Genomic DNA, 16562 nt, shown 5'->3' on the forward strand with positions numbered 1-16562 from the left:
TTCCATATATAAGAATGGACAATGGATCTTGGTCGGGGGAGTGAGAGGTCAGTCAGTCAGTCAGTCAGTCAGTCAGCTGGCACAGCTGTCACTTTTTTCCCTTAATCCCCCATCTCTCCATCCCATATTCCATCTCCCCTAAAACCGAGACTCTTACACACACACACACACACACACTCACAGATAGCCCATCTCCTTGTTGTACCATATTTTGTGTCTTTAATGAAGTTGCCTCAAAACTCGTTTCCGTCGTCATCACAAAATGAAGTTAAAGTAGAGCCCGAAACAACAACAAAATAATGTTGGTGGTGGATTTGGTTTTTGAAACTCCGTTTCTGATTGGTCGATGGGCAAACGATGGCAATTTTCTTACATACTTCACATTTTGATACCCAGTTTTTGCGTCATAAAATGGCGTAAGAATTTCCCTACAAAATGGCGTAAAAGTTGATATCTTCAAAATTGGGATCTGCTGGTTTTGAGAACAAGTTTGTATTGAATAATTTATCTAAATGAAATGCTGAAAGTGAGCAACCAAGACCAAGTTGTACACAGAATGAAAGGATAATTTTCTTTCCATTCTCAACTCATTGATTATGAGTTCCATCATAAAACTGATTAATAATTTCGAATATTTTTTGTCGTTTTCTACGTTTCCCAGTAATTTTATCAAGATAAACTTCTGACTGGTGTCTGCTTAACTTTAGAGTTACCACAAAAAGGCAAATGGCAAATATTTTTCATCTTCCATGGTCAGAACCAAATGCTAATCTTGTGCGATTAGAGAAAGAGATTTTCGAGCATGCCACGTAATATTATGTGAGATTAACTTGGGCTTAAGCTAAACTACTCGTTGTCAGTAAGTACTTTTACCTTCGGGTTAAGTACCTGTTCCTGTTTCCAGAGGGAGAGACGGAGAGAGCTTCTTCAAATATTTGCTTTTCAAGGGAAAAAAATAGGAATTGATAGAAAAACAGTTAGTACAAAAATTTTGAAAATTATGAAATGATATTTTTCTTCTTTTTTTTTGTGAGAACAATGGGCCAAACAGTCGGCCAGTTCATATTTTTGCCACATAGAAAACACTCGCCGGACAAAAGGCTTTAAACCGCTTAAAGGCCATTTAATCTCACGTTTTTAGTTTCATGGGAAGTAGACACTCACTCACACACACACACACACACACACACACACACATAGATGTTGTGGAAGTGAAAGAACATAGTGTGTGTATACAATGGGTGTGGCCCAAAATGTGGCTTTACAAGATTTAAATATGCTCATATTACCGAAGTGGCCAAAAGAAAAAGGAGTCGAGTCGAGCCGAGCCGAGTCAAGAGAAAGGAGAAAAGAGTTATGCGGAAAGGCTTAACGTTTTTACCGTTTTTAACGTTTCCTTTTTCCGTTACGATTTTATCATCATCATCAGCATCTGAAGGTTCTCCAGTAGCTGTGACAATTGACACAGCAAAACTGTCATTTTGACAGATCAACAATGGAAGGGCAAGAAAGGATACTCCACCTACAGTCCTTTATCTAACGGACGTTTTGGTAGGCGAAACTAAATACAACAAAACTAAGACTATAAGAATGGGAAAAATGAGCAAAAAGGTGTGAAAAATGTTGTCAAGTGAGAGTTTTAAGGCTCAGCCTCATAACTCTTTTTGTTGTGTTGTGGTCGGAATTGAGATTCATATACATACATACATGATGAATGTGGGCCTCCCCAACCCTGCCCCTGACCCCCACCCCATCATTCCTTTTTGATTATTAACTCCGTCAGCTAGCTAACGGTTCATATATAAGAGAATGAATTACAATAGACATTGGGATGGATGAAGGGCAGCTAATCAACAGCAAAATGCATAAAATTAAGTGAGCAATAGAATAGATTGAATGAGTGAACGAAAGAAAGGGAAAGGGGTCCATAAATCCCACATCCACATCCATCCGGGCAGACCTCTATATCTCTTTTGTATTCAACTGTCCTGTGTGTAGTGTGTTCCGTTGAGTTATTAGAAATATTTCACTTCTTTGATTTTTTGCCCATTGTAACAGTACATCCGCAGTACATAACTGTACCCCCCACACAAACACACACAGACAACTGTCAAACTATTCTCACACACACGATTCTGGTTATGACTATGGGTGAGAGATTTGACAGACACAGACAGAGAGAGCGAGAGAGTGAAAGCAATTGACAGTTCATCAAAACGAATGATGCATGCCAAATTAACAATCACTAAAGGACTAGACAGAGACAGAAGATGTGAGAAATCTATGATGATAACCTACAATCAGGGTCGGATTTAGAGAAATGGATGCGCCTCGTGTGGACAGCACTTTTTAAGGGCCTGGGCTTGAGAAACTTTTCAAAATCTAATCAAAAAAGTGTTTTTCATGGGTTTTTTCAGTAAGACTCCGCGAATTTCTGTAATTTCTTTGAAAATTTCCGAGAGATATCAGTTACTTGCATATCCAAATTATTCCAATTGACTGATTAAATTAAAATAAAAGTTATTTTTCTTCCCCACAAACTGTCGATCATAATTTATTTTAGTTCTTCCGGAATTTCATATTAAACTCATTCATTTCTATATTCTATTTTCATGTACATACAATTCCTAACTCTATGATTTGGCATAAAATGTTTCCTCCTTTTGTGCCACATTGTCCATATTGTTGTTGTTATTTTGGTCATAGAAATATATGTGTTTCCAACAGTTTTTGGCCAAAAAGGAAAAAAAAGAAGAAAAGAGATGGGCGTTGACACACACAATCGGCTGGGTTTACTCCCACAACTTCGTTTCGACTTTGCTTTGGGTTTTTTTGCCTTTCATTCTTTCTGTTTCTGTTTTTCTTACAATTTCAGAATTTTTGTTTGACTGGGGTCCAATGATGGTCGGATCACAATGGCCACAATGGCGTAAGGAAGTAGCCAGTTAGTTTTGCCCATTTAAATAACACTTTATTACGCATTCGAAGAGTGTCTTTTTGTTGTCTGTTCGTTTTGGGGTGGTCCCATCGATCATTGGCTCGAATCTTTAACCTTCAACTCGAATTTTCTTCTTATCAAAATGCAAGTGTAATTCAAACACTCAACTCACTTCAACTCTTTGGTGTTCTATCATCAATGGTCAATATTTGAGACAGATTACATTACTTCAGCTGTGCAAATTCTAAACTGATAGCGAAGCCAAACTTGAGTAATCAATTGAGAAATATTAGTTTAGCTTTTCCCACATGTATTTCTATTTTATTTTCTGCAAGTGCACTTAAAACTATTTTGAAACTGCTGAACTGCAAAAGATTCGATTACTAAGGGAGATTAAAGTGATGAACTAAAGATATAAACACTTGAAAGGAATAACAAAAGAAATTAACAAATTTTATTTTTCTAACGCTCTTAATTTATGTAGATTTAGCTTGAAAGTTAAACACAGTTATATATCCTACAGCTGCGAAGGCTTTTGTATCAAAAGTATAAAGAAAATGCGAACAGAAAGGTAAACATCTAAGCTTCTAAGCTTCGATTCTAACATTTCGCTTCATTTCGCTGTAATTCTCAACTAGTTTTAGCGTTGAAAATCTAAATCTATTGTCATTTTGCTGATAATGAAACTAAAATGGTTTTTGACAAAGTTAAAGCGTGTGCTACCCAGAGTGAAAGCTCCCAGTAGGGGACAAGTACAGCTTCAGTACTTTTGTCTTATTACATAACATTTTGAAAAATTATTCGATTGTACACTGCTTAGACTATTGTTGTTTATGCTTGAGTTGTATTTACTCAAAGCTACTTTTTAAAAGGCTTAGGTGTTGGTAAGATATAAAATCAAGGCTTTCTAGTTCTTTCAGTTAATTTATATCACTTAGTTCAATATCACTTTGTCTGAAATATTAATTTCAATGTTGTTGTCTTCTGTAAGTAAAGAGCAATCTACATTTTCAAAATCTACAAGATTTTCTATTTTAAACTCTGAATTTATTCTCTGGCCCTAGGGCCGTCCTTCCTAGGGAACGGATTTTTTATGAAAATCATGTACGATGTAGAGGTGCCCGCGACTAGAGATTTGTTCTATATAATTGGATTAAACTTGAATAAGCAGTCATCGGTAGATGAGTTGTAACTGAACAACAGGGATCCGGGTTCGATTCCCAGGCTAATGAATCGATGTAGGTTTCGTCGAAGCCGAGTGCCAGTTGCCAGGGCTTGTAAAAGGTTGATAGTTTACAACTTTATCCTATACCTCTAATAACAATAAAACTGAAATCAGCTTCAAAATCCTTTAAAATATTTTTGAGAGACATGTATTTAAAATTTGAAGCAAAAACCTATGTAAACATTGTACATTTTTATCTAATTCAAGAATCCATGTCGAAAAATTACACATTTTCAATTAATAAATCAAATCTAAATTAACTGCCAAGATTTTGTCAAGAATTCTATTTAAGATTAAATTAATTTTTAGAAGGATTATTCATGCAAAAGTCTTCAATTCAAAGCTTAGTTTAAAATGAAACTAGAAAAAACGAAACTGTAAAGTTTAGAAACTTCATTTGTATATTCTTTTTTCTTTTGCAAACTCTTTGAATTGAAGATTTCCTTGAAATACAATATTATTTTTATTTATGGCAATTAGCAAATGACCATTTGTGACTGGTTCCAAAGTTCTTTGGCCACTTCCACTTTCCTTTCCATTTGCCATTTACCATTTGCACTTGCAATTCCATTTTGGCCAAATGTCATTTCCTTTATTATGGGTAATCAAAACCGCACTAATTGGCCTAGTAATGTAATACGCCTCAGAGCCAAGAAGAAATAAAGAAAACCGAAATAAGTCTCTCTGTCCTGTCTCCGTCTCCGGCCGAGGAGATCTCAATCTACACGCTCCACTGATCAACTATGAATGAACTGAATGAGTTCTCTTTTATTTTTTCGTCATTCGTCTCTCTGTCAATTAAAGATCTAATAATTGAGTAGTCTTTAGTTTTGGTTTTTGGTTTTTGGTGGGATTATGTGTATGAATGCATATGCACAAGTCTGGTCATGGTCTTGGTCTTGGCCCTGGTCTGGTCCGGTCTGGTCTACTCGGGTCGTGGGATAACAATTAGCAAAAGGATTTAACATCGACAGCAGGACGGAAGCTAGCTGGAGCTAGGACCTTTGTCTGGTTTTAGACTTAGCTTGTGTCTTTTTTTTCCTTTTATTCTTGTATTTGCTGTCCACTTCCGTGACGGAAGTGAACCTACAATAGCCCAGCCATTGAGTGTGTTTGTGTGTGTGTGTGTGTTGGTGTGTGTGTCTGTTGTGTCCGATTTGCATATGAAAGAAAATGAACAAGTGAAGAAAGATCAACTGAAGATCTCTGTTGAGAGATATCCTTTAACATGTTGGCTAGTCTTTTTATTTGATTTTTGTTGAAATGTTTGTTGTCGTTTGGGCACGTGTAATCCTACTACTACTACTACTCTTCTCCTTGGCCACTTTTTTTCTTTCCTTGCCCTTCTGAGTACTAACTACTTCCTCATTAGGGGCTCAGCTTAGGCCCTAATCATGCACATATGCATGGACCATGTATAGAGATAATCCCATTGCCCCTTAAAGAAGACAAGAATTTGCTGCATTTCACTGCAATAAAGTTATAAAAATAAAATATATTTATGAAAATAAATTCTCGACTTGGAAAAGAAAGGAGTTAAAACACCTTTCCGCGAATAACAAAGTCGCACCCTTTTTTCCCCTTTCAGTCAATTAGTCAGAGTTTTTGCCAAGAAATGTAAATGCCTAACAATGGACACGAAAACCGTAACCGAAACCCTTTTCTTTACCTCGCCATTTATGGACAGATCGTCTGTATGGCTTGACAATTTTTACATTTCGCCGAAGCCTTTTTCATTATGCAATAAAAACACATTTTTTAAAAGAGTTTTTTTTACTTCTTCTTTTTTTAGTTAATTTGGAAGCCTTAATGTAGGTCTAGAACAACCCGTTCAGCAGGCCCTTTACCGTCATGATTTTACCTGACCTCCTAAAAAAAAAAAAAAAGAACGACGCTCAAGGTCATGGGTCAAAGGATTGCACAAATATTGCATCTTTGGTAGCGGCGGCGGCGGCTGTCATCAGTACCAAAAGGCAGACGCTATGTGGCACTTTTATGACCTTTGTTTTTTATGCATGTTCGTTTTTTCTCCCTCCTACTCGCTCTTCCCTTTGTGTTTTTTGCTTATTTTCGCTGAATTTGGTTTTTACACTGAAAATGTGATGAGAACAACAAAAAACGTTGCCAACTCTTTGGCTTTGCGACTTTTTATGGCCATCAGCAGCAGGTAAACTAGCCAGCCCACTCAATGAGAAGGGCTAAGGATTCTCTGGGTGTGTATGTGTGTCTGTGTGGGTGTGTGCGGGTGTGTGTGGAAGAGTTTTTGTGACACTTTTAGTTTAATCCACCATTTTTACAGTTGGATTAGGCACATCGACGAGGTGGATTAGTGGGTTAAGTTCGTGGTTTTTTATGCGGCAAACAAAATGGACTAAAAAGTGAATGAATTAATGGAATTAGCAGTATAAGAAGATATGTAGAAAGGAAAACGGCAAACAAATTTTAGAATTATTTTCCTACATTTAAAATTAATAAGAAAAGAAGAAAGAAAGAGAGGGATTCTTTCTTCCTCTGCATTTGACACGCAGATGGTAGAGTTTTTGATATCATACGATATAAGTATTCTCGATCAGCACCAACAGCCAATCGATCTAGTCATAGCCCTTATGTGTGTCCATCTGTATAATCACTTGGATCTGGGAGACTACACACTAGAGTTACTAAATTTGGTAAGTAGATTTCTATGGTAAGCAATCGATTACCTCCTTTAATGTAAAAAGCAGCACTACCAACTTTAGTATTCTACTATGATCTGAGTTAATCTATCGGTCTAACAATTTCTTAAAAATCGGACTATAAATAGCCAAGTTATGCATAGAAACGTTTTCCATCTGATGAACCAACAAAACGGATTTAAATTTCAAATAGTTCTTATTTCAGTATTTGTTTTAACGATAAAAGCTGTAGGTAATATAATTATATTTATCAGCTGAAAACACATAACAGTATATTGGTCTTGTCTTAATCATAATGTTTGATTTATTTGATTATTTGAAGTTTCATTTGAAACTCTACATAATGCCAGACAATTTGCACTTCCGTTTTGGCATTTGAAGGACCTTTACGAGGCGCCGTCGAGAGTAAATAATAAGACAACAGTTAAGTAAAGTTAAACAAAGGCTTAGGAAATGGCCAACACACACACACACACACACACACACACACATACACAAACCTATAGAGAGTGAAGATGGGAAGAGATCAATTTTATTTCTCTTATCCCACGCTCAACAGATACAAAACGGAAAGGGGCAAGTCTAAGGCAAACAGTAAATAAAAGTCATAAAGGACACTTGTCATCATCATCATCATTCCTCATCATCAAAGTATTTTTCACAAAAAATGATATCTACAACAACAACAACAAAATACCCAAACACTCAATAAAAGAATGGCCATAGTTGTTGCTTTTGATCCTCGTCCTTGATTCACACTATATGCGGGATTCTTAGAAGGCGTACTCATAGCATTTGATGGCGCAAAAGCCAGCCAAAGAGGTAGCAATTCTGCATATTCATACACACATACATACATACATACATATGTGTGTGTGTACATATACTTACGTAGAGACTAAATTGCAATGGCATTGGCAAACGAAAGTCTAGCCCAACCTAATTTCGCATAATTTGTCACGGCACAACAATTCGACAAATTTTTGTGTAAGATATTCGCAGGCAACCAAGATGGATTTCTAATTTCCATAGATGGGCTGGACACCGAAAAGGATTTAGAAGGGACAAAAGTGCACAAACAAACGAACGGATTTTTGCATTCGCAACCCTTCGGAGGACATCATCATCTTCTCTACTACCATTTGAACCCTTACTCTCATCTATGTACGAATCTGTCTCGCTTTACTCCTAACTAACCTCCCGCTACCTCCCGCTGATGTCCTTTTTTCCCTTTTCCCTCCTTAAGTCAGAAGCATGATTTGCTTTAATTACCTTTAACATTTAAATATTTAAGATTTGAACTGAAATGTTTTTCAAACTTCCTTTTTATATTTATGCATAATATATGTATACATATAAATTAGGTATTTTTTCCACTTATTTAACATAAATTATATAGTACAACAAATCAAAAAACAATTTCAAATATTTTCTGGAAAAATACAATGAAATAAAAATTATAATTATAATCATATATATTTAATCTTACTCTTATGAAGTTTTTCTAATTGTAAGATTTTGTTTGACTTTAAACAAAGATTTCTAAAAGCGAAAAGTTATTTGACACAAGATCTTTTTAAATAATAAATAAAATTAAAATTCTAAAATATATTAATTTCTTTATTTTTAATGTTCATTTTCAAGTATTTCATTTCAACTCATATGAAAGATAAAACAAAAAACTTTGTTTTACAAATTTTATTGATTTAAAAGGATAAACAAAAATTAGACAAGTTTAATAATAAATAAATAAGTTTTTAGAAATTTTAATATCTATTTATCATTTATTGTTCTTATTTATTGTTCATTTTCTATATTGATGCAATGTCTGTATAATCGAGAAGTTTTTTATGCCTTTTATATTCTTTGGTATGAATCAAAACTATTTCTGAAAATTCAGCAGTAAGTTGCATATAATTTTGTATTTTTTTTTTTTTTTGCCAAATTACGCCAAGTGACGAAGAGAAACAATGAAAAACAAAGAAAATTTGTAAAAAAAAAAGTACAACAACATTTTGCGAAAAACAAATCTCAAAAATCTTGAAAAAGCAACCCGAAAAAAAGGTTCTTCTGCTCAACATTATAAAACCCTTTGATGTCTCAAGGGTGAGACAACAGATAGAAACTGAGAGAGAAAAAGAGAGAGAGTGTGAGAGAGAGAGAGAGAGAGAGAGCAACGCAGTCAACTGTCACCCCTTTGCTAAGGGCCATTGTAATCGCTACCTGCCCTCGGCAACATTTTGTGTGTGTTCGGCTTCGCCCTCGGCTGCCTGCCGCCGCCATTGCAGGCCAAAGGTTGGACCAATGAATGGGAAAATGTTAACTAAGGGGTAAGGGGCAATTGTGCGTCAGCGTCGGCGTAGCCGACTTTGGTCCAGGGTCCAGTATAAAAGGCAGCCCTATGGATGGAATGAAATCAGTTTGCGTTTGACATTCGTCACCAGCAAGACATTAGACAAACCAAATAGAAATCTTTTTGGATTCTCTGCTCTTTGGATTACACCAGCAACAACAACAACAACGACAATTTTGAAATCTTCCATTAACGAAATAAAACAGACCACGAACACAATCAGCATCATGCTTATGCACGAGAAACTAATGGCCGGGCAGTTCTTTGATTTAAAAACTGGTAAGTAGCAAAATAAAAAAACAAAAAGCTAGTTGAACCAATTTCGACTAATACTTTCGTTTCTTCTGAATAGAACGCAAGCCCTTGTTGTTACACCAGCAACATCATCATCACCATCATCAACAGCAGCAGCATCTGCAACAGCAGCAGCAACATCATCATTTGCAACAGCAGCAACATCAACCACACTTGCAATTGCCACAAAATCACTTGGATTTGTATGCAGCCTATGCCTATCAGCAACAATTGCTGGGAGCAGCACTTAGTCAACAGCAGCAACAGCAGCAGCAGCAACAACAGCAACCCGCCGCCTCGGCTGAGGTTTTGGATCTGTCACGTCGCTGCGATAGTGTGGAAACATCTCGCAAGACACCATCACCATACCAGACGAATTTCAGCTATGGCAGTGGCTCGCCCTCGGGTTCTCCCAGCAATCTTATGTATGCGGCACAACAGCAACAGCAACAACAGCCACTCTCTTCGCTATATCCTGCCTTGTACTATGGCAACTCTGGCATTAAACAAGAACCACAAGGATCAAGCAGCACCACAATTACACCAAAGCCCAATCCAACAGCCAGTTTATTGCAAACATTTGCCGCCGCCTCAGCAGCAGCGGCAGCAGCTGCTGCAGCTCGTCCTGCCAGCACGGCGAGCACCATGCAAATCGATATCCTGGAGACACCACAATCACCACCAGCAACAGCTAATCAGCAGACAGATAGCAGTGCACCACTGACAACACCCACCAGTTCCTGCTCCACAGATTCGGCCCTCAAGAGTACACGACCCTTCAAGACATTTCCCCGTGATCCCTTGGTTATAGCAGCAAATTTCGCTGCCACCGATGTGTTGTTAGATAATCCACGAGTGGAACGCTATACCGAATACCGTAAACGGGTCCTCGAACAGATCCGCAGCTCGAATGGCGGCCAACGAACAGTGACAAATCCAAAAATGCGACGCACCAACTCACGCAGTGGCAGTGTCAATGAGGGCAGCTCATCGAACAATAACAGCGAGAGTGAGGACCGTGTGGAGGAATCGAGCGATTGTGATTCGCATGCGGGTAATATGGACAAGGTAATGCCATCGTCAGCATCGGCAAAGACAGCCAGTTCCGCCTCCAACTTGAGCGTCATCTCTGGCAGCCAAGTGAAGGATGCCGCCTACTATGAGCGGAGACGCAAGAATAATGCCGCCGCCAAAAAGTCTCGTGATCGTCGCCGTATCAAGGAAGACGAAATTGCCATCCGTGCTGCCTACTTGGAGCGTCAGAATATCGAGTTGCTATGCCAAATCGATGCACTCAAGGCTCAACTGGCTGCCTTTACCCATGCCAAAGTGGCCACAGCCTAAATGGAATGCAAGTGATGCACGATGATGATGATGATGATGATGGCAGGATGGATCCGAATCCGTTGCGTTGAACGTTTCCGATTCACGTTTTGTATAATTCTTTTTTTTTATGGCCAGCTTATCTGTGAATATAATATGTTTTGGGGAGGTCTCTATAAAATATGTACTTCATATACTCTAATACTTATACTAAATGACATGACTTATTCTATCAAGGTACTTTAAGTTCTTTTTGGAGCCACTGTATACGTTCGATTTGTAAAACTCTGAGTCGCGCAATTATCACCAGTTAATTATAATATATATAACATCCAGAATACATACTATACTCAACATCTCGCTCACATTTAACTATATATGTATTATACATTCTTTTTTTTTTTGTATTTTTATGAAACTAGTTAGTTTAAAAAATTCTTTTTTTTTATATATATATCTATCTATATGTATTTCATAAGTGAAAAATAATACATGAAAAAAATAAATCAAAATCAAAAAAATCAAAAGTTGTTTTTTGTGGTGAAGTAAATATTGAGTTTTCCAATCGATTTTTGCTTCTCAGGCTGAAAAAGTAGAAATAATATTTCTAAAAACTCAAAACAAAACAATTCAAGCCTACGATTTCCGCATTTTCACAATGATTTTATTTTAAATTAAAGGGTTTTCTTTAGATTATACCGATTTGCCAATTTGGAAAATTAATTTTAACCCAATCAAAAGCAGTATTAACTTTTTTTTAAAATTACAAGACAAGAGAAATCGATTGAAAGATAAATAACCGCACAAGCCCTTAAAATATTTAACTTTGTTTTGAAAACAATTCTCAAAAACTCCTAACTCTGAAACAATTCTAAATTCAAATATTTTCAAGCAAGGCAAAGAAAAAGAAATAAACTTTAATTCCATAAAGTTCTAATTCAACGAATACTTGGATTAAAATCCATCACGATTCGTTTTTTCAAAAATAGGGTCCAAATTAATTAACCCATTTTCAGCCATTGTTCGACTTTTCGAACAGTAAGTTTTGTAGGAGTGTGAAAATTCCGTATTTCAAATCACAGATAGTTAGTTTGATTTCTTAACTTTTAAGATAAAATATGTGTCTCCTTGAAAATATCTTAATTAGTCACCATATTTCATTCAACATATATTTAATTCAAAAGCAAAAAATATAAATTATATCAAGTCAACTTAAAAATCGGCTTTAGGAAAAGTCGAACAGTTCTGCCCAATTCAAAATAGGTTGAATTTTTGACAACTATTCTGATTACTTGCCAATTCCTATGCTAATTACCGTAATTACCACACGTCCAAAAATGAGTTAATTTTTTAGTAATGTCGAAGTGTTTGATTTTAAGATCTATAACCTTTTTGTATTCGGTTAGAGATCGGCGCAAATACAGTCTAAATCTTTGCAAATCTGTAAAATTGCTACAGTTTGACCGATTTTCATTCCAGACCTAACTCTCACATTAGAGAGTTTTTTTTCTAATTTAAATTAAAAACCAAGAAACTTATCTTTTATGCTTTGATGATGCTTTTTACAAATTTAACTTTATGATTTAACGAATTAAATTCATTTTTAAAATAATATTGACAAAACAGTCGATAAACAAAGTTCAATTTTGTTTATATTGTCATAAAATTTATATATGTATTTACATTAACGATATTTCTATGAATGAATGAATGGATAGTATACGATATATTTATAAATTAGTAAAATGGGTAGAAATACTCAATTTGGTATATACTTATTTAATTATATGTCATTGAATTACTTATATCTAAAGAATTCCAAGTATTATGTGCAAAATTTGATCGTAATCTGATAATTGTATTTTATATTTATCACGATAAAAATCATGTCTCAAACAAATGGCTCCAGCTTAAGGTTGTGGGGCGTTCTTTCGCGAATATTAGACTATTAAGATAAAATGCTTCTTCACCTTGAAGCCTGTAAGAATGACAAAAGAATGGTGTTCAAAGTTTCCAAAAAACCATGTTCATATTCGGAATCAGCGAACCCAAATTACCTTAACCTTCCGTTGCACACCTGGGTTTGGTAAGACCTTTTCCGACTTTGGAAGCGATTTTAACATATTTAGTAGCTTGAATTTCCAATCGATTCTAAACAACTAAAAAAAAAGTTCTGGAAACAGATGAAAATCAGGACTGAAAAGGTTTAAATTTACGCACTCCTAGTTCGTCCCAGACCGCCATACAGAATGCATTTAATGCATTTTGACTATTTTACCCGTTATTATATTCTTTTCATTAAAAAGTCTATAATCTATCGAAATCTATCTTTTACGGATAACGATTCTTATAATTCCCAAGTACTTTGCGAGATAGAAATAAAAATTGAAAAAACAGTATGGAACAATTCATGTAGTTCACGTTGTTATACCATACACCCATAGGGTGAAATGGTATATTAAAGTCGCCAAAATGTATGTAACAGGCAGAAGGAAGCATCTCCGACCCCACAAAGTATATATATTCTTGATCAGGATCAACAACCGAGTCGATCTAGCCATGTCCGTCTGTCCGTCCGTCCGTCCGTCCGTCCGTCTGTCCGTCTGTCCGTCTGTCCGTATGAACACCTAGATCTCGGAGACTATAAGAGCTAGAGCCACCAAATTTTTTATGTAGACTCGTGTAGTATGTAGAGTGATCAAGTTTATTTCAAATTTTTGCCACGCCCCTTTCCGCCCCCGCAATTTAAAAAAAGCGTTTATCTCAAACACTATTCTAGCTAGATACACCATATTTGGTATGTATATTCGCTTAGTAAATGCACACATTTTGTATGTATAAAAATTTTGCCACGCCCCTTTCCGCCCCCGTAATTTGAAAAACTTGATTATCTCCCGTATTTTTTTACCTCATGCAATCAAATTTGGCACACTTAAATTTAATACTAATATCTATCAAAATACCAAATTTGAACAAAATCGGATAAAAAACAGTCGAGTTATGCATATAAACGTTTTTCCATAAGGCCGGAGTTGGCCGTTGGCTGGTGGGGGCGCTAGGGTGCTCGTATGATTGTGTGAGCGAGATACTAAGATATGCTTGTAAGAAGCATATGAAAATGCTTGAAATATTTGCTTTACTGGTGTATGGTATACCAAAGTCGGCGAGACGACTTACTTACTTCATTTTTTAAGTACATATGTATGTACCTCCACTTAAACGACGATGTACTATGAACTCTTTTTTCGTGTCAGAACAAAAGAAAGTCATTTTCCTAAGTATTACCCGGCAACGCGTAAACCTAATTTTGAAAAGGCTCACAACATACCCCTGACATGGTGGCCCTCACTAAGTCCTGATCTAAATCCGATAGAGGATCTCTGGGGAATCCTTTCCTACACTAAAAAGAGTTCAAAATCGCAATTGTTAAAGAATGGGGAAATATTTAGCTATCAACTCTCCAAAACTTGGTAGCGTTAGTGCCAAAGAGGCTATAAAAATAAGAGACTCTATTAAATATACAAAGTAATATTTATTTGCGAAAGTAAAAAAAAAAATGAAATAGGAGAAGTTAAGAGTGAAATGCACTAGTACTTATTTTCTACGTATAAAAATTAAAATTCTTGTTTTTGTTTATAAGAGGTTTTTATTCTTTATTCCGATAGCATTTAATGTAGTTTTATTGGCTTGTCCTTAGGAAAACGTCTCGTCCTTCTCTGCTTAACAAACAACTGACTGACCAATTCAATAATATCCTTCTGAAATGTTATAGAAAACAAACTTTTCGAATTTAAGGCGGCAAATAACATGTTTTGTTTATCCCAAGGATGTCTCGATTGACAAAGTAAATTGTCTTTCCTACCAAGGACATGAAATGATTAAAAGAAAAACAATAGTTTAAATATATCAATTTTTATGAACTGTTTTTATTTTCAATTTTTTTTTGTTTGTTTGTTTTTTGTTCTTTTCTCTTTTGTTTTTGTTTTTTTTTTAATTTATATTTAATCTTGCTGTATTTATATCTCATCTCATTTTGCAGCGTCCTGCATTTAATACTAAGTTGTAAGTTGTAAGAGTTTTGTTTTACAAACATTTCAAAAGGTAAAATTTATGTTTGCATTTTTTTGGTTTTCTATATTTGTATGATGATGAATGTTAATTTTCAATTTCCAAAAAAAAAAAAACCAAAAAATTATTTTGACTCACTTAAAAACAAATGCCTTGTGAAATTTTCGGTTGTAAAATGTTGTTTAATGGACATGGATGGCGAAAATTCTCCATGACTCATTTCATCTTTGTGGTTCTTTTATTTTGTTACAATTAATTAGAATTAAATTTTATTATTTTAATTAGCGGGTAGGCGCTTAAGGCTAAAATTTTTTACTATATGAAGTGTATGATACATGGGGATTGGATTGGAATCCTTCATTGATTTTCCGTTAGTTTTTTTTTTTTTTTTTTTTTTTTTAATATTTTGTCTTATGTCTTTGTTCAATTTAACAGAAAGTTTTAACAAGTTTTATTGCTAAAAATGTCAACCAGATCGAACCATTGCTTTAATCATATGCGTTGCATTTGCTCTGATGGTCCTCTGCATTGTTTTAGTATGCTTTTTTGTTTTTTAAAAAATACCTAGATATAGTTCATATTTATATGTGTATAGCAAGCATTAATCGTGTGTGTGTGTGTAAAATTAAAAACTGCTTTTAATTAGATTTTTTTGTTGTTTAATTTTATTTTCATAAATTTCTTTTTATTTTTTTTTTTAGTTTTTTTTGTTGTTTCTGTTTTTTTTTTTTATTTGTATATTTTTCTTTTTCTCACTTTCGTCTTTCTAAATGCTAAAAATTAAGTATAGAAAAAAATGGATTATACATATAATATACACATATATGTATATATATATACATATACATAAAATTATATAGTATACATATATATACATATATATATATATAATTAATAATAATTATTAAAAAAAAAACTAATTTACATAGTAAAATTAAAGTGACGTGGGAGCAGACATAACAACGTAAGGTTTCTGTGAGTTTGTGTGTGTTTATGGTGGGGATTGGGGGCTGGGGGTTGGGGGCTTGGTATTCGCGTATATATATATTAAACTGTTAACTGATCAGCCAAACTTTCGCATTATTGGTTTATGTACAATTTAAGCAATTTAAGAAAACACACATTAGAGTTTTACAAGGAAACAAACATTACGATATTCTTCGTTATCCTCTTCTTTTTCATTTTTGTTTTACAAAAAAAGGTGAGAACTAATTTAAAAAAAAAACGAAGGGCGGGGCATTAAGGATTTCGGGTATTTGACATGGCTAATGTGTTGTTTTTGTTCTAAACTTTAGATCATACCAATATATATGTATACGGTTACGTTACGTTACGACGTTACGTTATCTGTGATGCCATATTACGTTTGAACTACTTGTCCCAGCATTTGACGGCTTCTGCTTTGAAATGTTATCTCTGTCTGTCTTCAAAGCAGCGCACTGCTTGACTTGTATTTCTAATTAATTTAATTTTGTAAATGTTACATTTAGATACATAGATGTAACTTATATATTATTCATACTGCTGACTATACAAATTTTCGTGCAAAAACCTATAAACCTTTCTCTCTCTCACACTTAAAAACGAATCCTCAGGCGCTAAAAACTCAAAAAAGTTAAACATATTTACAATTTCCTCTTTTGTTACAATTTACTCTGTTCTCTTAAATATTTGCTATTACACACA

At 34.9% G+C, this 16562-nt stretch overlaps 1 protein-coding gene across 1 annotated transcript; it reads left to right on the forward strand.

The window, feature by feature from the left end:
• The first annotated feature begins 9245 nt into the window (after positions 1-9245).
• Positions 9246-11329, forward strand: LOC6652992 (protein giant). The gene is made up of 2 exons (XM_002075388.4): positions 9246-9470; positions 9544-11329. Exons 1-2 carry the CDS (start codon positions 9419-9421, stop codon positions 10827-10829), a joined length of 1338 nt encoding a protein of 445 aa, XP_002075424.1. The 5' UTR covers positions 9246-9418; the 3' UTR covers positions 10830-11329.
• The last annotated feature ends 5233 nt before the right edge of the window (positions 11330-16562 follow it).

The sequence above is a fragment of the Drosophila willistoni genome, assembly GCF_018902025.1.
Source record: "Drosophila willistoni isolate 14030-0811.24 chromosome XL unlocalized genomic scaffold, UCI_dwil_1.1 Seg142, whole genome shotgun sequence".
Classification (NCBI taxonomy): Eukaryota; Metazoa; Arthropoda; class Insecta; order Diptera; family Drosophilidae; genus Drosophila; species Drosophila willistoni.

Excerpts from the sequence above, each read along its gene's own strand:
- LOC6652992 (XM_002075388.4), top strand. The coding sequence starts at position 9,419 with ATGCTTATGCACGAGAAACTAATGGCCGGGCAGTTCTTTGATTTAAAA. Across the intron at positions 9,471-9,543 it reads GTTCTTTGATTTAAAAACTG|AACGCAAGCCCTTGTTGTTA; the intron begins GTAAGTAGCAAA and ends TCTTCTGAATAG.